Genomic DNA, 21,226 nt, shown 5'->3' with positions numbered 1-21,226 from the left:
GTCATATTCTTTAGTTGCGACTTGACCGGAAGAAACGTGGACTCAGCTGGCAAACTCCAGCGCCTACACGAGAGCGGCTCCAGACCGCCAGAGGGAAGCATCTCTGAGAAAGATCCTCCACCACACAGCAGTGCCCTCCTTAAGTACCTCGTTTAAAGGAAGCTTCCTGTTGGTTGGAATGGCACCGATATCATCCAATGGTTGTCTGTATCAATACGGCTTCTCCAGACAGACGTTGACCCCAGCCAATAGATGGGGGCGCTGTCCGCAGCTTCTAATTGGCTGCTTCGTTTACCTATAAAACATGCAAGCCGGCGAGAGGCCCTCCTCTCGCCAGGCGTCCTGGAGTGAGGTTCGTTCGTACCGTGCAGTCTCACTCGGGACTGGCGGCGGGGAGGATGGGGCTTTTCGGGGATTCTTTGGAGGGGCGATTCGGGACTGCAGGGTCTGGGCCTGTTTGGCCTGGGTCGTGGCGGCGGCAAATGCAGCCCCGGGCCGGGCCGGGGCGGCGGGCGCCCGCGCGTGGTCTGCTCCACGTGTGCCTTGGGATTGGAGCCCGCCATGTCGTGGGGACTTGGGTCGGGGTGTCTTGAGCTCCTTTTCTCTCTTCAGTGACATCGTCTTTAAACCCAGCGTGGCAATCCCTGACGCACCGCAGTGATGCCCAGGGAAGACAGGGCGACCTGGAAGTCCAATTACTTCCTTAAGATTATCGTAAGTGCGGGGTGGGTCCCAGCCGCCCACCGTGCTGCCTCGGCCCCGGGCACTAACAGGGACAATCAGCAGCCATGTGCTGAGTGGCTAAGTGGCTCCTAGGGTGACAGCATTAACGCCCACGTCTATCGGCTTCCAAATAGCGCTCATCGTACTTTTACTCCCCTGCCTCCTTGTTTGGGAAGGTCTGAGGCAATGAGTGACTCATTATAAAGAGTTAAGTTGTTGCATATTCAGGTCCTATTAGTCAAGAAACTAAACTTTAAGTGAATGCTTTCTCTTGGATGGCCTTGAGTTGGGTCTTCCCCTGCCTAGAAATGCTAACCATGCTGCTCTTCAGGCATTAGGATGCGTTGTAGAGTTTAGTCCATTGTATTCTTCCCCATTTATTCAGGGTTTCAGACTCACAGAAACTTAAAAGAATTGTAAAATGATCGCATACCCACAACTTAGGTCCTACAAGCAATATTTTACTATATTTGCTTTATGTTGTATTTTGAATAATTTAACCTTACTTGGAAGAGTATTTTTTTCTATTAATGCAGCTGATATGGTGAAACAGAAACATGCTTCATGGTTGGGAAAAATTAAAAATGAAAGGTACAATTAAAATTTTTTGATTGAATGTAGAAACATAATTTTCACCATTCATACTCAGCAAGCAAATCTTTGACAAATCTAGCGTTGTTTTAACTCGGGCAGCTGGCAGTAGGAGGAATTGTCCCAGTCTCTGAGACATTTCAAAAGCATAGAAGAAAGGGAGTGAGATGGAAACCAGTTATTGTGGGATTTGGTTTCTCTTACTCTCTTCCCTCTTTTGTCCTGTGAAACGTTGCTTGTTTGTGGCTTGTTTCTGTAGCAACTTCTGGATGATTATCCAAAATGCTTCATTGTGGGAGCAGACAATGTGGGCTCCAAGCAGATGCAGCAGATCCGCATGTCTCTCCGAGGGAAGGCTGTGGTACTGATGGGCAAGAACACAATGATGCGCAAGGCCATCCGAGGGCATCTGGAAAACAACCCAGCTTTGGAGAAGTCAGTTCATCCTCCTGGACATCTTTATCCGCCCTTCTCAGTGTCCTCCTCCCTTTTCCTGGAGAAGAACGGTGCTGGAAAGTGACCATCTCCCATAAACTTTTCTTTGCAGACTGTTGCCTCACATCCGGGGGAACGTGGGCTTTGTGTTCACCAAGGAGGACCTCACTGAGATCAGGGACATGCTGCTGGCCAATAAGGTAAGGGGAGAATCAGGTTGGTTGGAGAGACCTTATTAATTTTGGCTCCTTAAAAGCGACAAAACTGACTGTTCTTAGGTTGTGTCTGTGGAGAGAAGACTTCTCACTGTTTCTCATTTTTTTGTTCAGGTGCCCGCTGCTGCCCGTGCTGGTGCCATAGCCCCATGCGAAGTCACTGTGCCTGCCCAGAACACTGGTCTGGGGCCTGAGAAGACCTCCTTCTTCCAGGCTTTAGGCATCACCACTAAAATCTCCAGGGGCACCATCGAAATCCTGGTGAGTGGACCTGGCTTGCCAGCGCTAGCCGGGCTCGGTTGCTGCCGACCTGCTGGATGTCCAGGTGTTAACTGCCAACTCCCTTGTTCTTCAGAGTGATGTGCAGCTGATTAAGACTGGAGACAAAGTGGGAGCCAGTGAAGCCACGTTGCTGAACATGCTGAACATCTCCCCCTTCTCCTTTGGGCTGGTCATCCAGCAGGTGTTTGACAATGGCAGCATCTACAACCCTGAAGTACTTGACATCACAGAGGAAACTCTGCATTCTCGCTTTCTGGAGGTACACGCTGCCCATTCCAGGCCCTTCCTGCATTAATAGTTGAGAGCGTGTCTAGCTTCAGACTGAATCCTGGCCACGCAGCTGACTAGCAGTGTAATAACCAGGGACAGTTGTTTAATCTGTACCTCAGTTTCCTTGTCTGTAAATGGCAATAACAATATAAGATTGTTGAAGGATCTAATGAATTAATGAATGTAAAGCCTTAGAACAGTGCTGGGCACATGGTAAGGGCTGTTATTCTAGGGCGTGCAGTAAGGTATGAGATTTTGAGTAGTGTCAGTGAGTCAAAAGAGGAATGAGAAGATGAGGTAGTTAATACATCAGTGTTGCCAAGTACCCTGTCTTGGGAAGATGGACTCTTTCAGGGACTGTTCTTGCTTAGTTTTTGCCACTAATATATCCTCTAGTTAACAAATAAGGTGGTAGGAGATATAATTCCTTTTTTCTTGGATGAACGGAACATTGCAATTATACATACTCAACTCCAGTTACTTTTGGAAATCTCACTAGTGGATGAAATTCACATCTGGAACTAATTTAATGTTTTTCTCTCTTGGAATGCAATGGTTAATTTATATTTTCACAAGATGGTGGCTTTTGAAGTAAATGCCAACATCATGGTATAGGGAACGCCCATGTTGGGAATAACAGCCAAAAGCATTTATAAATTATTGGGTCTGAATTTCCCTGCCAGAAGCATTTGGTGTGGGGTGAAGTGTCCTGTGTGAGACTAATACACTAATCTAGCAAGTCTTGTTTGCTGTTGAGCTTTGCTTGGACTCAACAGCAAAGACATCACACCTGAAGTGTGATTTTTTTCTTTTTTTTTTTCCTTCCTTCCACAGGGTGTCCGCAATGTTGCCAGCATATGTCTGCAGATTGGTTACCCAACTGTTGCATCTGTACCCCATTCTATCATCAGTGGGTACAAGCGGGTCCTGGCTTTGTCTGTGGAGACTGATTACACCTTCCCACTTGCTGAAAAGGTAAAAAAAAAATCCACCAGGACCACAGCAGACCTGACAGTTATTAGCAGGAGGATAAAAAGCTGCCTGCTGAGTTAGTGTTTTTATAATAGTGTTTTATGTAGCAGATACATTTTTAAGAGTATAGATACCCTAGGGGGACTGGTTCCAGGGCTCCCCATGGACACCAAATCCATGGGTGCTCAAGTCCCTTGTATAAAATGGTGTTATGTTAAATAACGCTTCTAGGTTACTTACAATACCTAATACAATGTGAATGCTATGTAAATGGTTGTAAATACAATGTAACTGCAATGTAAATAATTGCCCCCGTGCAGAAAATTCTGGTTTTGCTTTTCGGAAATTTTTTCCTTTTTTTGATCAGCAGTTGGTTTAATCTCTGAATGTGAAACCTCTGGATACAGAGGGCCAACTGTATGCTTGAGGTTGGGAGGCAGGGGAGGCGTGTCCTCGACTTTAGAAATTACAAGAGACTTAAAGAGGGTTTAGTTAACAGGTAAGAGCTGGGCCTAAGACCACCAGGCTATACCCAAGCTGTCCTGTCTGGTCACTTCCAGAGGAAGATTTCACTGATACGGAAATTGGTCCTTAAAACTAGAGCTCTGTAGAGGCTGAAAGGTTGTGGGTAGTAGGGGGTGTAGATGACTATTTTGACCATGAACTTTTCCCCTTGCTTTAGGTCAAGGCCTTCTTGGCTGATCCATCTGCATTTGTGGCTGCTGCCCCCGTGGCAGCTGCCAGCACTGCTGCTCCTGCTGCTGCCGCCGCAGCCCCAGCCAAGGTTGAAGCAAAGGAAGAGTCGGAGGAGTCGGACGAGGACATGGGATTTGGTCTCTTTGACTAATCACCAAAAAGCAGCCAACTCAGCCAGCTTTATTTGTGAAACAAGGAAATAAAGGCTTACTTCTCTTTACAAGTCTCTGGATTTTTCATTTTGTGCATTTTGAGGTTATAGTTCTGTGTGCCAGAAACTAAAGCCATGGTAAAATCATAGAGCTTTATTTGGAGTTGACATTTGGTGTCTTCTGTGTAAGAAGTGAAGTACTGCTCTCCTAGCATCCTGTACTTTTTGTGGACCCAGCTTTAACTGTATTCTTATTAAATGGAATTGATTCCATGACCATCAGGCCACTATCCTGGGTCATTCCAAGATACTTTGAGTAGGGTGTCATATTGAGGTAAGCACTGGATGAGTGCTGCCAGGGTTTTTCAAACTGGGTGGTGATGTAATTAATGATGAGTTTAGTGGTGACCGTTATTTAAGGAGATAGAACGGCTGATGCTGTAGGTGTTGTGAATCTTAGGTTTCACTTATCGATTTGCACTGGGTCACCCAGTAATGTCCTAGTTGTAACCAGGTCTCAAAAGTTTGAAAGCCGTTGCTAACAGGGACGACAACTGAGCTGTGCAGACCGTATTTGAACTAGTTACGGAGTTGGCAGGTCTGCATGCTGAATAAAACTTAAGCAACTCTGGACCATGAGGCCCACTACCCGCAGCCTCCCACCCTGTGGCCTTGTCTTAAGGAGCTGTCCTCGGGCAGGCTCCTCTCTCAGCTCCAGAGTCCTCCCCTGACTGCCAGGTATACCCCTGTTTTTAACCCTCACATTGTCCACCGCTGGGGTACAAACTCTTAACAGGATAAGACACGAGTTGGCTGCCTGCCTTTTAGCGAGCTCAGTTCCTGTCATCAAGGAAACTCCTCTAGAAAGCATCTAGGACACACTTCTGTAAAATGGTCTTCACGCAGGAGAGGCTCACACGGGGGTGTCTGGGCCGGACCTGCGCACTCGTGGGTCGATGGCTGCAGGGCGGTCTCGCCGCGTTACAAACCCTCAGGGACCCTCGTCTCCCACGAGGCCGGACTGAGAAAGGCCCTGGGGAGGAGGCCTTGATAGTCCCCGACGCGCACCCCGGTACCCAGTCCAGTTGCCCGCCTCGAAGCCCAGGCTGCCGCGGCCGCCATCCCGCCCGGGGGCGCCAGGCCCCGGGCCCCAACGGTATCCCGGCCTCGCTCTGCGGTGTGGGCCCGCGCTGTGACCCGGAAGCGCTCCGGAAGCGGTTCCGGAGTCAGCGCCGGGAGGATGGCGGCGGACACGCAGGTGAGGCGGGCGGCTGCGAGGCCAACGCGGCGGCGACTGGGCGCGGACGGCGGCGGTCGGGCCGGACCGCTAGTGCCGCTGGCGTAGGGGGCCGAGGGACGGCGGCTGCGGAGGGCGCGGTCCAGGGGCCGCTTTGGGCCGGTCCCTCCCGGACCCGGCTTCGTCCCGGCCCCCGGCCCGGGTGGCGCGGACCGGCCGCGGGCTCGAGGAATCAGGGACTCTGGTCTCGGCGGCTGGAACCCGTCAGGCCCTCCCCGATTCTGGAGTTGCCGAAGTTCCCCTTTAAAGTAGTCTCTACTCCATTTCTCCGAAGCCCTCCAGCAGTGAGGCCCGGCCAACGCCAACTCCCTCTTAAACTTTGTATTCAGCAAATATTTCTCAAGCACCTACTATGTGCAGGGATTTATAGCATATTCTATGGATTCATACAGATCTGAGTTGGAGTCTTGGTCAGTTTCAGTTTCTCTGAGACGCTGGGCAAGTTTCTTAACCCTGCCAATTCTCAGTCTTTTCATCCATAAAATGGGGCTAAACTAGTACCTGTCGTGTAGGGTTGTTGTGAGGAGTCAATGAAATAAAGTAGGGCTCCATATATGTTGATGGTGGTTATTAGATCCAGCGTTAGATAAAAGAACTGTCACAATTCAGGAAGAGTCTTGTCACCCTGAGTGTTATCACCTGTGAAGTACCTCATAGTTAAGGGAAGAGCTGGGGAAGACCTTTTTCCTCCACCCCATCCTCCTTTTAGCCATGTTTTAGGGTGAAAAGACAATATTATGGGAAAAGGAAATGGGTCTCTAAAGGACAGCGTGGCTCACGTGGGTATCGGGGTGAGGAGATTAATTGATTTTGATAGGGAGGCCCTGAGGCCAGAGAGTGACTCCTTAACCTGAGCATTCAAAAGATGCGAATTGCGAGTTTCCTGTGCAAGGGAGGGGCTGTTAATTTTTTTTTTCTTTTTTTAAAAAGTCAGGTTTTTTTTTTTTCTTTTAATAATTTTTTTAAAATTTATTTATTTATGGCTGTGTTGGGTCTTCGTTTCTGTGCGAGGGCTTTCTCTAGTTGTGGCAAGCGGGGGCCACTCTTCATCGCGGTGCGCGGGCCTCTCACTATCGCTATCGCGGCCTCTCTTGTTGCGGAGCACAGGCTCCAGACGCGCAGGCTCAGTAGTTGTGGCTCACGGGCCCAGTTGCTCCGCGGCATGTGGGATCTTCCCAGACCAGGGCTCGAACTCGTGTCCCCTGCATTGGCAGGCAGATTCTCAACCACTGCGCCACCAGGGAATCCCTTTTTTTTTTTTTTTTTAATATTTATTTATTTAGGTGGCGCCGGGTTTTAGTTTCGGCATGTGGACTTTTTAGTTGCGGCTCGCATGTGGGGACCTAGTTCCCGACCAGGGAACGAACCCGGGCCCCCTGCATTGGGAGCGCAGTCTTACCCACTGGACCACCAGGGAAGTCCCAGGGGCTGGTAATTTGTTACAAGTTTGTTATAGTGAATCCTGGAAAGAAAAGCATAGTCTCTTGGGTATTTTGAAAAGGGTTGGGAGAATACACACTGACTGTGTAACATTAAAACTCAAATGCAAAAAAAATCTCTCCAGTGCTGTGTTGTTCAGTATGGTAGCTAGTTAATTAGTAGCCAAGAGGCTACTTAAGTTAGTTAAAATTAAATGAAATTTAAAATTCAGTTCTTCGGTTGCACTAGCCACATTTCAGTGCACCGGTAGCCATATGTGGCTGGTGACTACTGCATTGTATAGTGCAAAAGAACATTTCCATCAACACAGAAAGTTCTACTGGACAGTGCTACTCTAGAGAGAAACCTGTGAACATTTAAGCTCTTTGCATCTGATCCCACCAGCAAATGACTTCTCTGAAGGATCTTCCTCAGTTTTATTCTGACAGGATCCCAAGTGGGTAACATTCATTTTCTGATTAAGAAAAAGAAGAGCCTTGAACCTGAAATGCTCTTTCATCTTTGGGGGAGAAACTATAGCCAGGAATTTAATATTAGCATGGAAAAACAGCTATGTGAGAATTTTAGGTAGAGGGTGGATTATATATATGCATCTATTTTTGCTATCTCCTCCAGCCTCACTAAAACTAGTAAAGAGTTGGGGAAAAAAATGAGAATGGGGAGCAGACAATAGCAGCAAACTTTTGGAAGCTAGAAAGTGATAAGTGGTAAAGGATTCAGCAGACCCAAGGGAAATGAATCCTAAGCCAAGTTAGGAAAGCTGAGAACCAACCTGATTTACGTTGCAGAATCTCTGACAGCTGGGAATTGGTGGTATCAGCTAACCTTTGGAAGTGAGGGTGAGTGGGGAGGGGCTAAGTTAGGAGGATTGGTTGAAAGCCCTTTTCAGATGCAGTCAGAGCCCCAGCTTTCTTTCTCCATCTTGGCAAAAGCCTGGAAGTTCTCTCTCTGGAGAAAACTTTTGTGTAAAACAGGACCACACAAAAGTGTGGGAGGTCCAATATCCACGGAAATCGTCAACAAAATAATTCAGCATACTTTCTGTGAACTGAAGCATGTGTTTTCAGATCAAAAATGCTCAGCACAATGGATGAAAACAGACTCACAACAAGGCACATTAATGTGAAATTTTAGAACCTTGGACACAAAAAGAAGATCTTAGAAACTTCCAGGGGGGAAAATCAGGTCTCAGACAAAGGATCAAGGACCAGAATGGCGTTGAGTTTCCCAACAGTACTGAAAGCTAGAACTCAGTGAAGAAAGGTCTTTAGTATTCTAGGAAAACTTCAACCTAGAATTCTGTACCCAGATGAACTTCAGGTGGGAGGCCAAAACATTTTCAAACTTGCAAGGACTTCACGAGATGGAGGATGTACTTTACCCAAACACAAGAAAGAGTACATTTTCAGGGTGATAAACTGAGTCCCAGCTGTAGGAGATCACCCACCAAATTGGGGCAGGTCGGAAAGCACTGGGAGAGGCTTCTTCAGGAAGATGGAATTTGGTAGAATACCTGGTCTGCCTAAATGTATTGAGATTTAGACAAGTGGCAGAAAGTTTGGGATTGAATTATTAATTAGAACAGATAAGGCAAACTGAGGTAAGGAGGGAATGGGCATTGGGAGCCGTTATTTAACTCCAGGGTTAATTTTAAAAAAGCTGTGCAAGAGAGTAAACAGTTTATTAAATGGAAATTGAATACCATTTGCATATAATGTAAATACTGAATTACTGGGCTAACCCATATTATGAAACAAAGGAATTGTGTCAGGGATATGGGGAGGGTCTCTGGTGGGGTCGAAGAGGGAGAGAGATCTTTGGTAGAAAGGCAGAAGTAGCAGCACAAGCAAATTGTTTAGAGATATGGCGATAACTACCGAAATAATCAGCCAATATTGGTGAAAGAGATTGTCCTTGTGTGTGAGGGCATGCGACTGGTTTTTAGAGCAAACCTCCCAGAACTTTTTGACTCTTTAATTATATACGTGAATGACTATAAAAACAAGAGACAATATTAAAACAGATAATTTGTGTAGAAGACAGTTTTGGATATGATTTTATTAATTGCTAATAGAATTATAGCAGGGATTTATCTGTAAGAAGAACTCAGTACTATTTTATCTCTCTATGCACCCTTGAGTCTTATTCTACTAATAAGGCCTGTCCGTGAAATACCCTCAAAAGAAAAAGGGGGCGGGTGTTACCCACTTGGGTCTTATTATGCCCTGCTCAACTGCTGATGTATCCACAACCTGCCTGCTTTGTAGCCTGTAGAATATTGTTCAGGAGAAGATTTTCAGGAATATTTGCAAACCGCCCCTCTTTCTAGGTCTTATGCTGATGTCCCTGTGCAGGGGATGCAGTTGTGGTAACATGGATGGTGGTTGAAAGCTAAGGACTTGTTAGCATCAGTTTTTAGACCTGTTGGTTTCAGGTTTAGTTTCAGAAATGCAGGTGCTGTGGCCCGAAAGTCCAATCTGAGCAGTGGCTTCCTCTCTGGGAGTTGGTTTCTTCATCACCTGTGAAATGGGGATATGGTGCCTGTCTGGAAGGCTTGCTGGTAGTAGTAGCTGATTTTATGCTCGGGATGAGAGGTAAATGCTCTACATACAGTATCTCATTTAGTCTCTGTTTAACAGTCATGATGAAATGAAATGAAGGTGCTGTTACCTGCATTGTATAGATGGGGAATCTGAGGGTCAAGGAAATGATATGATTTGGCTGAGTTTCCACAGCTGGTAGGAGGCAGAGCTGGGATTCGATTTCTTAACCTTTTACCTGCTAGCCAACTGTGTTTATGACTTGACAGGATACTCCTTCTTATGGGAGGTTTACAAGAGATAATATAAAGGGAACATACCCGGCATTTAGTAGGCCCTCCCTAGATTTTGCATAGTTTGGAAGGGATATTTTCTGTCCTGAGGTCTTTGCCTTTGACCTTGCCTCTTTTTGTCCAAGTTTAAATGAAGTATATTGAGTGGCTGACTGGTTGGGTTAAAAGCAGTACATCTCACTCAATTGGGGGTGATTGTGTCCCCCAGGAGATGTTTGACAATGTCTGGAAACAGTTGGGGTCGCCGCAGCTGTGGTGGGAGGATGGGGTGCTGCTACTGGTGTCCATTGGGTAGAGGCCAGAAACGCTGCTCAAAATCCTACGATGTATAAAGGCAGCCCCCAAAGTCAGGAGTGTGGAGGTTGAGAAACCCTGGGTTAGAGAGAGCTTCACTGAGTTCTGCACCTCCCACAGCTCGCTCGCTCTCTCTGTCTCCCACCCGCCCCGCCACCACCCCCCGGCAATGTTTTGTAGTTTGCTGAAATTTTTCTCTGTGGGCTTGGTCTTCACAGGTTTCTGAGACACTAAAGCGTTTTGCAGGGAAGGTGACAACAGCCAGTGTGAAGGAACGGAGAGAAATCCTCAGTGAGCTGGGGAAATGTGTTGCTGGAAAAGGTATTTGTTTTCATTTCATTGATTTCATTTCAAACTAAATTGGGTTCTCTGTTTAGAACCATGGCCTTCTTTTCCCCTCACAGCAACTTCTGTCTTCACTGTCTATATTTGCTTGTTATAATCTGCACTGAAACAGTTGGGTTGGTGGAGAGTTTATCCTTCTAGGTGCCAAACCTTTTTACCAGTTTTAACCATTTTGATGGGAAATAGTTCTAAAAGATACCAACAATCTTTCTTAAGTGATTTATTGGATGGAAAAACATTTTCTTTTCTTTTCTTTTTTTAAAAATTAATTAATTTATTTATTTATGGCTGTGTTGGGTCTTCGTTTCTGTGCGAGGGCTTTCTCCAGCTGTGGCGAGCGGGGGCCACTCTTCATCGCGGTGCGCGGGCCTCTCACTGTCGTGGCCTCTCCCGTTGCGGAGCACAGGCTCCAGACGCGCAAGCTCAGTAGTGTGGCTCACGCATGTGGGATCTTCCCAGACCAGGGCTCGAACCCGTGTCCCCTGCATTGGCAGGCAGATTCTTAACCACTGCGCCACCAGGGAAGCCCAGAAAAACATTTTCTTTATGACCGGGGGCACCATTTTTCCCAGTCAGTGTTCTGTGAAAACAAGCAAGATGGTATCAAGTGATTGGCCAGTAACGGATTCCAAGATCATGTAAGTTTGTGAGATGTCAGATTTTATTTTATTTCTTTTATTTTTAAATTTCTTTTATTTATTTTTGGCTGTGTTGGGTCATCGTTGCTGTGTGTGGGCTTTCTCTAGTTGTGGCTAGTGGGGGCTACTCTTCGTTGCGGTGTGTGGGCTTCTCATTGCGGTGGCTTCTTTTGTCGCGGAGCACGGGCTCTAGGCGCACAGGCTTCAGTAGTTGTGGCTCGTGGGCTCTAGAGCACAGGCTCAGTAGTTGCTCCGCGGCATGTGGGATCTTCCCGGACCAGGACTCGAACCCTTGTCCCCTGCATTGGCAGGAGGATTCTTAACAACTGCGCCACCAGGGAAGCCCAGATGTCACATTTTAATCCAGTGTTTCCTTGAACTTCTTTTTTGCCAAAAACCTGTTCAGGGTCTGGGCAGCACATTTTGGGAAATGCTGAGCACATGTAGTTATCCTGATTCTGCACCATAACCCGAGGGCTCTTGCTGCAAATTATGGGGCATGTATAAGACTAGTGTGCCTTCAACCAATAAATGCTCATTAGTTTTTGAGTTTCCTTTTGGTGTGTTTTTACTATACAGCATTGGTTCTCAGAATGTGGTCCCTAGACCAGCAGTATCAGCATCACCTTAAAACTTGTTTGAGATACAAATTCTCAGCTCCACCCCAGAGACTCAGATTCACCAAAACCCTGCAGGTGGAACCCAGCGTCTGTGTTTTAACAAGCCCGCAGGTGATTCCTGTGTTTGCTGCAGTTTGAGAACCATGGCGGTATAGAATTGGGTCTCCGTTTCTGTCAGCTTTCACTTCTTGTTAGGAAAAAGCCTACTTCCTACCACCCTCTTACCCCCATTCTCATTCGCTGCTTCTGATCTACTGTTGCCTGGTTACATACCCAAGCTTGTTAAAGTGTGTAAATTAAGTAAATTGCTGTTTGTGAGCTTCTGAGAGATTCTCCTGTGGATCAAAAGTTTAGCATATGAGTGTTATGGCACCTTCAAAAGTCTTTCTGGTCACTTCTGAACAGAGTTCTAGTTAGAGAAGGCTGCCATGTGACAGATGCTAGCTGGACTCCCTGAACCATAATGGCTGACTCCCTGCTAAGTAACTGCTGAATACTACACTTTTCCCCATTTTGTGGAGTAAGGAGTTCAACATGTGTGGGTGAAGTTTATGAACTACTGAGGGCCTTTTCAGGGTGATTTTACTCTTCAGTCACCCTGAAATTCTACAATTCAGGGTGAATTACGTTTGTAAAATGTTTAGTAGTCTTTGATATACAAGTTGATTGGGGGAAGTTAACCTCCCATATGAAATCGTTAATTCTCAATTTCCTAATTTTGAGTCTGAGGAGGAGTCGTTGCATAGTGATAGCTCTTCTGGCCTCTCCTTCTGTTAGGGTAGCAAGCAGGTCACCAGGTGAGTTCATCAAAGGTGGTGCAAGGTGTTTTCTGCCAGGGCGAGGAGTTGAAGTCTTCCTCAGAGCTGTCAATGCGGATGGTCGGCCTGGCTCAGCCCAGTCTGGCCCTGAGGCCTCTGATGCTCTCCTCAGTCCCGCCTCCCTGTACTTGAAGCCTGAGACTCTGAGGCGGTGTCTGCTGTGCCTGATCTTTCCAGTCACAGGCGTCCAGTGCAGAGTCAGAGGTGACGGGCTCTGCGTTCTGGCCATGGCTCTGCCACTTACAGGCTGTGGGACCCGGTTCAGGTTACTTAACCTGTGGGCCTGTCTCCTTGGAGTGAGGAGTGAATGAGAACACATGGGGACGGTGCTTGACTCGGTGCCTGGCTCTGGTCAACGCCCAGTGTCTGTTAGCTGTTATTACTACTGTTCTCTTAGCCACAACCTGGTCCCGGCTCCAGTCACTCTTCTCCGTTACTTAGGTAGCCTCAAATCAGATGGACCAATACCAGGCTCAGGGCCCTGGGGGAGCTGGGTGCCCACCCCTCCTTCATTCCCCATGCCCCCATCATTCGGGTGCCTGAAGTGTGAGGCCCTGTGCAAGCCCTTTGTGGGCCTCCTGCTCTCGGTGCCTCCCACGCTGGTCAGTCTGACACTCAGCATACATTTCCCCCTGTCAGACCTTCCCCTCTTTGTCTGCGGGCTTCAGTCTGGCATGCAGAACCTGTCACAGGTTGGCTCTCCATTATTGAGCACTATTGTTTCACCAGTTTCTCTTTCACTCAGCTGGCGTGCTTGGTTTTCCATGCCTTGGTTTCTTCATCTTAAAAATGAGCTCAATTGCAGTACCCACCTTACAGGAATTGAGTTAATGTATATAAAATGCTTAGAGCAGGGCCTGGTGCCTCATGAGCACTGGTTAAGTGTCGGTGTTGTTATTCCTCCTCCTCCTCATGCGCCCTGCACAGGGATTGTGCCTTCTTATCCCGTGCACTTCTGCTCATGTTGTTAACACCACTCTGCATGCAGGCCCCTCTTTCCATTTGTCCACAGCCTACTCACGTGTTAGGCCAAGCTTCTGTGTCCTTAAAATCTTCAGAAACCTCTCTGTTATAGGTGTTCTTCTCTTTTCTTATCCCTCATAGTACTTAAGTTTTGTCCTGTGTTTTAAAACCAATTATTAGAACGTACATAAAGAAAAGTACACATGTCATAAGTGAACAGGTGGCTGAATTATCACAAACTAAACACAGCCATGTAACCAGCACCCGGATCAAGAAGCAGAACATTTCCTGTACTCTAGCACCTCCACTCGACAGCATGTTAAATTTCGAGGCCACTTGTCTTGCCTTAGTTTCATTCATTTAACAGATGTCTGTCTGAGAGCCTTCCCGTACTAGATGTTTCTTTAGAGTCTTTAGAGTCATTACTTTTTCCTGTTGGGAATTCTATCTCAAACACCCGGGGAGTGTCCAGTGGGCAGAGATCATGTCAACAGAATGCCTGGCTCCAGCAGATGCCCAGGAAGTAGATTTTATTGAGTAGATTTTATTTTATTAACCTCTGTGTAATCTTTGGTTTTAGATCTGCCGGAGGGAGCAGTGAAAGGCCTCTGCAAATTATTCTGCTTGACTCTGCATCGATACAGGTGAGTCCCGATCAAAGGCCCAGTGTCCAGAGCAGTTTGTGCAGAAATGTGGTATAGGGTAGTGGTTAGAGCCCAGGCTTTGGAGCCAGACTGCCTGGGTCCGGGCAAGTTACTGAACCTCTCTGTGCCTCAGTTTCCTCATCTGCAGAACAGGGATGATGCTTTTACCTACCTCATAGGTGGTTGTCAGTAAGAGTCAAGTTCTTGGAACGTTGCTTGCCACGTGGAGTGCTCAGTCTCTACACTGGCACCGGTCATGTGTGTAAAAGCATTTGGCCTAGTTTGAGGCCTATAGTAAGTGTTCCCTAAATGTAGATGTTGCACTTATAGCCTTAAGGCTCATTTGCCCTTATTAGATGCTTCTAGAACTCTAAGATGAGGTAGATTTATCCAGTTACTTCCTAATCCCGTCATCTATGACCCACTGGAATACAGTGCAGTCTAATTTTCCTGAGAAAGACCAGGCTTGGCCTAAGCCCCCCACCCCTGCCCCGCGTCCACATGTTCACCTTCCCCTTCTTTCCTCCTCCTAGAGATGCAGCCTCACGCAGGGCTCTGCAGGCAGCAATCCAGCAGTTGGCTGAGGCCCAGCCGGAAGCCACTGCTAAGAACCTTCTGCACTCTCTGCAGTCTTCAGGCATTGGCTCCAAAGCAGGTGTCCCCAGGTAAGAGGTAAAGGTGGTGGCCCACTGGGGGTTGGTGGAGTCCTACTCGTGAGAAGCCGGTGCAGACGAGCAGGCGTGAACATGCCTGCCCCTTTCCCCTTTGCAACTCTGAGGGGCGCCGGCAGTCTGCCTTCGGAACGGACGGAGAAGCCAAGATGTTAGGCCCAGCAGAGAAACCACTTTCCTGAGGAACAGGGTTGGGAAACCAGTGGAAGTAAGGCCATTTTAAGGAGAAACCAAATGCCCACTAGGCACTGAATGGAGGAAACCATCCTTTTGATTTATAGTTGTGAGTGCTAAGAGGTGGGAGTTTGGCACTCCTTGTCCTGAGTTGTCACAGATGATTTGTGGGGAACAAGTTTCCAGTTCCAGTTAGGTCAGTGGAGGGTCTTGCATAGCAGGCAGGGCCTTGCGGTGAGCATTTGTCCTCAAGATGGAGGCTGCTGCTCTGACCTCATCCCTCCCCTCCCCTCCCCTCTCAGTAAGAGCAGTGGCTCGGCTGCCTTGCTGGCCCTGTCCTGGACCTGCCTACTGGTGCGCATTGTCTTTCCCTCGAGAGCCAAGCGGCAAGGAGACATCTGGAACAAACTGGTAGGTTCCCCGGGTCTTTGGAGTCATGCCGGTCAGCTCTCTGCACAGAGTTGGGACATGTTTAAGCACCTTCTCTGGCCAGTGCTCTTAGTGCTGGGTGACCAGGCACTTTGAGTTACCCTGAGGTGTGTGACTTTGGTGGATGGGCATGAGTGCAGCATAATAACATTCGTCTATTTATCAAATATCTTTGAGCTTTCCTGGGTCAGGCATGGTGCTAGGCCCTGGGAATACAGTGATGAGCAAGAGAAACGTGGCCCGTGCCTTCATGGCATGTGTGGAAGACGTGACAGGCCAGAATGGGGAAGACAGGCAGAAAACAAGTAAACCAGAAAATACCAATTCTCTCCTCCCGTTCTATGCCTGCTCCTTCCACATTCCCTATCTTGCCTTTCAGCATGTCTGCTAACCAGAGATGGCCCAATAGGCCAGGTTGGGAGATTCTTTTGAATGTCTAGATATGCTTAGTGGAGGGCAAGAGGGATGGTCTTACAGTTTAACAAAAAAGGAGTCTGAGGATCTTGGTATGGATTTGACTCTTGGCCATGAGATTTGGCTAGATACCTAATTTTGGAGCCCATTTCCCATTGCTGCAAAAAATGGGGAAAAGTACCACTCATCCATCCACCTCCAAGAGTTGCCATGAAGATGGGCTCAGAAGAGGTGTGAAAGGGCTGTAGAAACTTACAGAGGGCTGTGCAGGTAAATGAGGAGTGAGCACCTCTGCCTGACACAGCCAGCTTGTAAGACTTATTGAGGCCTCATCCCTGGGAGCTTATCCAGCATACTTCTGGGGATGACCATAGATTGGCCATCAGCAATTGATGGAAGGATAAGAACACTGAAACCTCACAGGTAGTGGATATGCTGGAAAACCACCTTCAGAGTGTGGGTTCCATTGTTACCAGAAAGCCTTCTTGTAAGATGGTTTATCATGGGCTCCCTCACTAGCATGTCTCCAATGAATTCTTATAACCGTTATCCAAGATAAGTCAGTGTGGGTTAGTGAGTGGGAGGGGTCAACCCTGGAGTGTTGTGTTTATGGGACAGGATGCGTCAGGAGCTTGAAACCGTGGTGGTTTTTTCTGTGTCTTGAATCTGGGTTTTTCCTTTGCTCATTGCTGATGTTGACTATACACATAGGAGTAGTTCATTCAGTCCCTTAAGTATTTGTTGAGGGCCCCCTGCGTGTCGGGTGCTGTTCGAGGAGCTGAGGCTGAAACAGGGGACAGGTGAGAGGACCTTACTTTCTCATAGCCTTCAGTCGTGGGGAGAGGGTGGACACAAACAGGTCCACATATAAATGACAAGGTGTAGAGTCGTGCAGCAGAAAAGCAGGCAGGAGGATAGAGAGAGTGGGTGGGCGGTGATGGTGGGAGGAAGGCCTTTGGAGGAGGTACCATTTGAGCAGAGACCTGAAGGATATGAAAGAAAAAACCATGCCCAGATTAAGGTTAGAATGTTCTAGGAAGAAAGAACAGCAATATAGTTCTGAATGTGATATCAGCAAGCTTAAAAAGCTATTTTAATAATAATTTTTTAAAAAACGGTTCAGTATTCAACAGGTGTAGAATGATATACCAGTTTCCTTCCCACCCCTTCCCTAGCCATCTCAGTCCCCCTCTATTACTAGTTTCTTAGGTAGTAGAGGTATTCTCTGTGTATATGACTAAATAGACCTTTTTATACAAGTGGTAGCATACATACAAACTTTTTTCTTTCGCCTTGTGTTTTTTTCTTTAACTGGATTTAGAATTTGTTCCAGAGTATTTATATAGAGTTTCTCATTCTTTATGACTATTTACTAATCCTTTGAGTGGATGTACCACGGTATATATAACTAGTTCCCTGTTTATGACCATTAATGTTGTTACAATCTTTTACTATAAAAAATGTTGCCATGAATAACTTTGTACATCTGCCATTTTGTACACATGCAAATGTGGAATTTGGCAGACTTCTTAAGCATGCCTTTTTTCTCAGGGTGGCAGTCCACACTGCTCCAGTGACCTTGGGTGTTCGTGGCACATACAGTCTCTGTGAGGCTTTTTAATTGAGCACCTATTAGGTGCTTCACTCTAGGTTGGATAGTGGGCCCCCCCACAGGCAGGATCAGCATATCAGTGTTCACTTCTGTATCCACAGTGCCTAGCATAGTGCCTGCCACTTCATCAGCGTTCATTGCTTGTAGAATTAATGAAGGAATAGTCAAGGCAGATGAAGAAATATATGAAACAGAGTGCTTATCCTTTTCCCACATGGCACTTAACCTTGCTGGAATTATGTATTCATTTTGTGTGTTTATTTGTTTAGTATCTTTTTCTCCCTCTAGACTATGAGGTGCATGAAAGCAAGGACCATGTCTGTCTTATTCTCCAGGTGTTTTCATTGTCTGACTCATAGTAGGTGCTCAACAAATACTTATTAAAGAAGTGCTTGAGTGAACAGATGTAATTCCAGGACAGGGTTAAGTGGCGGGGGGGGCGGGGGCCAGGGGGTGGAGGGAAGAGGATCTGGCTGGAATTGAGTGGGAGAGGCCTGGCGGAGATGACCTCAGGTTCTGGCGGGCCTGACGAAGGTCTTGGGCAGGCTATGAGGGCCATGGGACCTCCGCTCCCATTTCACGTCCGGACCTGAGCCTCCCTGTCCCTGCAGGTAGAGGTGCAGTGTCTGCTCCTGCTGGAGGTGCTGGGCGGCTCCCACAAGCACGCCGTGGATGGTGCTGTGAAGAAGCTCACCAAGCTGTGGAAAGAGGTGACAGGAGGCAGCAGGGTGGCGGGCATTTCTTCTTCCGCACCACCTCCACTGCCGTCTGATACACCTGCTTTACCCGTTCCTCTTCAGAACCCGGGGCTGGTGGAACAGTACTTGTCAGCCATTCTCAGCCTAGAACCCAACCAGAACTATGCAGCCATGCTGGGGCTGCTGGTGCAGTTCTGCACAAGCCACAAGGAGATGGACGTGGTCAGTCGGCACAAGGCAAGTGGACTCTCTGGAGGAAAGGAGGGGGAGCTTGTTTTGCCCTGGTGGCCCCAGCTGCTGGCCTTATCTGAAGTTTGTTGGTTTTCTCACCTGAGACCCCGGCCTTTCATGGTGATATAAGAACTTCAAGGAGTTGGAAAGTTTCCCCTCCAGTTGTGGCTTGGGATGGATCCTGCCATAGTTAACGGGATGATGATTTACCTGTTCATGCAGTCATTTATTCACCCACCACTGAGCATCTGCCTTGTGCCAAGCTCTGTGCCAGGTGTTGGGGATGCAGCAGTGCGTGAGGGAGCTGTGATCCCTTCCCCGGGCGGGACTGAATCTGAGGCGGCTGCCGTTAGACAGATCATCATCTCACTATCTCTGTGAGACACGCTGCAAAGGAAAAGCGCAAGAGGCTGTGATACTCTGTGGTTGGGACTTGCTCCCAGGAGCCATGGAAAGCTGTGGAAGGCTTTTAGATGGGGAATGACATGATCAGTGGGATCTTCGTGCTTGACACCGTGACATTTGGGGCACCGATTGGTATTTTTTAGAAGCACTCCCACAAGAGGGATCTCAGAACGTCAGGGTCTAACCAAGTCTCTGTATTCCCTAGAGTGCCCTGCTGGATTTTTATATGAAGAACATCTTGATGAGCAAAGTAAAGCCTCAGAAGTATCTGTTGGTGAGTGTGAGGTGGCCCTTACTCACCTGGGCAAGCTAAATCCCATTTTAAATTCTGTGATTCAGAACCATCCTTTATTCTTGGTCTGTTCCCACGAAGGCTGGGTGCCTGACTCCTTTCTCTTTGTAGGATAACTGTGCCCCTCTGCTCCGATACATGTCCCACTCGGAGTTTAAGGATCTGGTATTGCCCACCATACAGAAGTCCTTACTGAGGAGTCCAGAGAATGTTCTTGAAAGTAGGTTCCTGCCAAACAGGATAGTGGGAGGGAGGTGAAGTTGCCTGATAAGCCGGGTCCCCACTACTTGGCAGCAGGAAGTGCTCGGGGCGGGGGGAGATGTATTCACTGTTTACCTCATTGGGCCCTTGGGAGAGAGATCAGGGACCCTTTTGAGAGTATGTTGAAAGTAATGGGCCCTCTTGCTGGAAGAATGCACAAAAGTATATGCACTTAAAATACTGCATACATTTTTGGAGGTCTAAGAACCTTCCGGAAACCAGGTTAAGAACCTCTGCTCTAGACAGTTTAACCTTGGTGTGGAGGTGGCACTTGAAACCATAGGATATGAGAGTTGAGTCTCTGTCTCTTTTTATCTTGGTAAGAGGTGTGGGTGGAATGTCAGAGGGGCAGTTTTTTGCTGATTGGGATGGGGCAGTATACAGCTTTACAGCAGAGCTGTGGGACAAAGGTGTGACCACCATGTGACCATACAGAGATGAAGAGTGTCCTATGTGTCTACACAGCAGGCCTGAGCATTGGTTGGGGAGTCAGGCAGAAACGGGCATTTCCCCTGGAGGCCAACATGGTGCGTGCTTTCTGTCCCCCTCAGCTATCTCCAGTCTGTTGGCATCAGTGACTCTCGATCTCAGCCATTATGCCCTGGACATCGTGAAAGGACTGGCTGGTGAGTGTCCCAACCCCTCTCCAGCCCCTGGAACGGCACCTTGGGTTTTGGTTGTACTTGTCCCTATTGTACAAAAAGGGGTAGGAGACAGCTCAGTTTAGAAATAAACTACAGTTGCATAGTTTCTTTCCTGAGATCCTTTATAATGAGAACACAGAGCCAGGATTGAAGAGTTGGGAGCAGGGAAGACAAAGATGAGAGCCTGGCTACCCAGCTCTCGGCAGCTTCTGAGCTGCGGCTCTCCGTGTCCAGGTCAGCTGAAGTCCAACAGCCCCCGCCTGATGGATGAAGCCGTGCTGGCGCTGCAGAACCTGGTCCGCCAATGCAGTGACTCCTCGGCGATGGAAGCCCTGGCCAGGCACCTGTTTGCTATCCTCGGAGGTGGGCAAGTCCTTCCCGGGCACGCCGATGGCCAAGGTGTGGCCTCTGGCATTCCTTGGGCACCGGGACCTGATGGGGGCTTGGTGCTCTGAGTTTGCTCATGTCAAGAATGAACAGAAGCATGTGCAGATCAATGTGGATGGGGGTGATCTCAGTTTTTAAGCATAGGCATTATCGTGTGCATAGGGGGAAAAATAGAGGGAAATACACCAAAATGTTAATAATATTTTAGGTAGTGGGAACATGGGTGATTTTTAGATGTTGCTTTTATATTTTTTTCTGTTTGTCACATTTTCTGCAAGAACATATTATTTATTTCTTTAGTTAGAAAAAAAAAAAAAAAAAGCCAGTACATGTGATGTACATGTAGCATGTTAAGCCCAGCTACACGATAGAAAGGCTGCTTCTGGAATCAGAAACTGTATCTTGATGTCACACACATGACTACCTTATTCACCCCCTCGGGAAATGTGGCAGATACGAATTTTGAATCTTTGCTATCTCTCCTCTCAGGCTCGGAAGGAAAACTAACTATTGTAGCCCAGAAGATGAGCGTCCTCTCAGGTACAGAATTTCTCCACGGGTAGTAGGAAGTGTAGTTGTAGATGAGGTGTAACGTAACTGTTAGGTAAGGTGAGTCCGTTGGATCTTGACACCTCTGACAGTTTTGGACATCCCAGTCTGGCTTCCGTGAAAGGCAGGACGTCTGACGGGGGATTGAGTGGGGGTTCAATCATGGCCAGAGGAGAGGCATGGCTGCTGGGGAGGTGGGCAGCGACAGGAAGACTGGTGTGTCGGCAGTTTT

General features: G+C 47.7%; 2 protein-coding genes across 2 annotated transcripts in view; both read left to right on the top strand.

Annotated features, from left to right (window-relative positions):
- The first annotated feature begins 317 nt into the window (after positions 1 to 317).
- On the top strand, positions 318 to 4,407 carry RPLP0 (ribosomal protein lateral stalk subunit P0). The gene is made up of 8 exons (XM_059894448.1): positions 318 to 352; positions 613 to 714; positions 1,574 to 1,749; positions 1,862 to 1,949; positions 2,079 to 2,225; positions 2,320 to 2,505; positions 3,351 to 3,491; positions 4,171 to 4,407. Exons 2-8 carry the CDS (start codon positions 661 to 663, stop codon positions 4,333 to 4,335), a joined length of 957 nt encoding a protein of 318 aa, XP_059750431.1. The 5' UTR covers positions 318 to 352; positions 613 to 660; the 3' UTR covers positions 4,336 to 4,407.
- A 1,147-nt stretch (positions 4,408 to 5,554) lies between these two features.
- Positions 5,555 to 21,226, top strand: part of GCN1 (GCN1 activator of EIF2AK4) — a 56,560-nt gene continuing 40,888 nt past the window's right edge. The window contains exons 1-12 of the mRNA XM_059895060.1: positions 5,555 to 5,593; positions 10,418 to 10,520; positions 14,164 to 14,227; positions 14,761 to 14,892; positions 15,375 to 15,487; positions 18,143 to 18,237; positions 18,328 to 18,462; positions 19,067 to 19,135; positions 19,265 to 19,373; positions 19,966 to 20,040; positions 20,293 to 20,421; positions 20,935 to 20,985. Coding sequence (XP_059751043.1) covers positions 5,576 to 5,593; positions 10,418 to 10,520; positions 14,164 to 14,227; positions 14,761 to 14,892; positions 15,375 to 15,487; positions 18,143 to 18,237; positions 18,328 to 18,462; positions 19,067 to 19,135; positions 19,265 to 19,373; positions 19,966 to 20,040; positions 20,293 to 20,421; positions 20,935 to 20,985 — 1,093 coding nt within the window. The 5' untranslated portion in view covers positions 5,555 to 5,575. The remainder of the gene's footprint in view (positions 5,594 to 10,417; positions 10,521 to 14,163; positions 14,228 to 14,760; positions 14,893 to 15,374; positions 15,488 to 18,142; positions 18,238 to 18,327; positions 18,463 to 19,066; positions 19,136 to 19,264; positions 19,374 to 19,965; positions 20,041 to 20,292; positions 20,422 to 20,934; positions 20,986 to 21,226) is intronic.

This window comes from Balaenoptera ricei, chromosome 14 (genome assembly GCF_028023285.1).
Source record: "Balaenoptera ricei isolate mBalRic1 chromosome 14, mBalRic1.hap2, whole genome shotgun sequence".
Lineage (NCBI taxonomy): Eukaryota > Metazoa > Chordata > Mammalia > Artiodactyla > Balaenopteridae > Balaenoptera > Balaenoptera ricei.
This window is presented reverse-complemented; position numbering and strand designations above follow the sequence as displayed.

What these genes read in the sequence shown, in the direction of transcription:
- RPLP0 (XM_059894448.1), top strand. Translation starts at nt 661, where the DNA reads ATGCCCAGGGAAGACAGGGCGACCTGGAAGTCCAATTACTTCCTTAAG. An exon ending in AACAACCCAGCTTTGGAGAA is followed by an intron (nt 1,750 to 1,861) that starts GTCAGTTCATCC and finishes TTTTCTTTGCAG; the next exon opens with ACTGTTGCCTCACATCCGGG. An exon ending in TGCATTCTCGCTTTCTGGAG is followed by an intron (nt 2,506 to 3,350) that starts GTACACGCTGCC and finishes TTCCTTCCACAG; the next exon opens with GGTGTCCGCAATGTTGCCAG.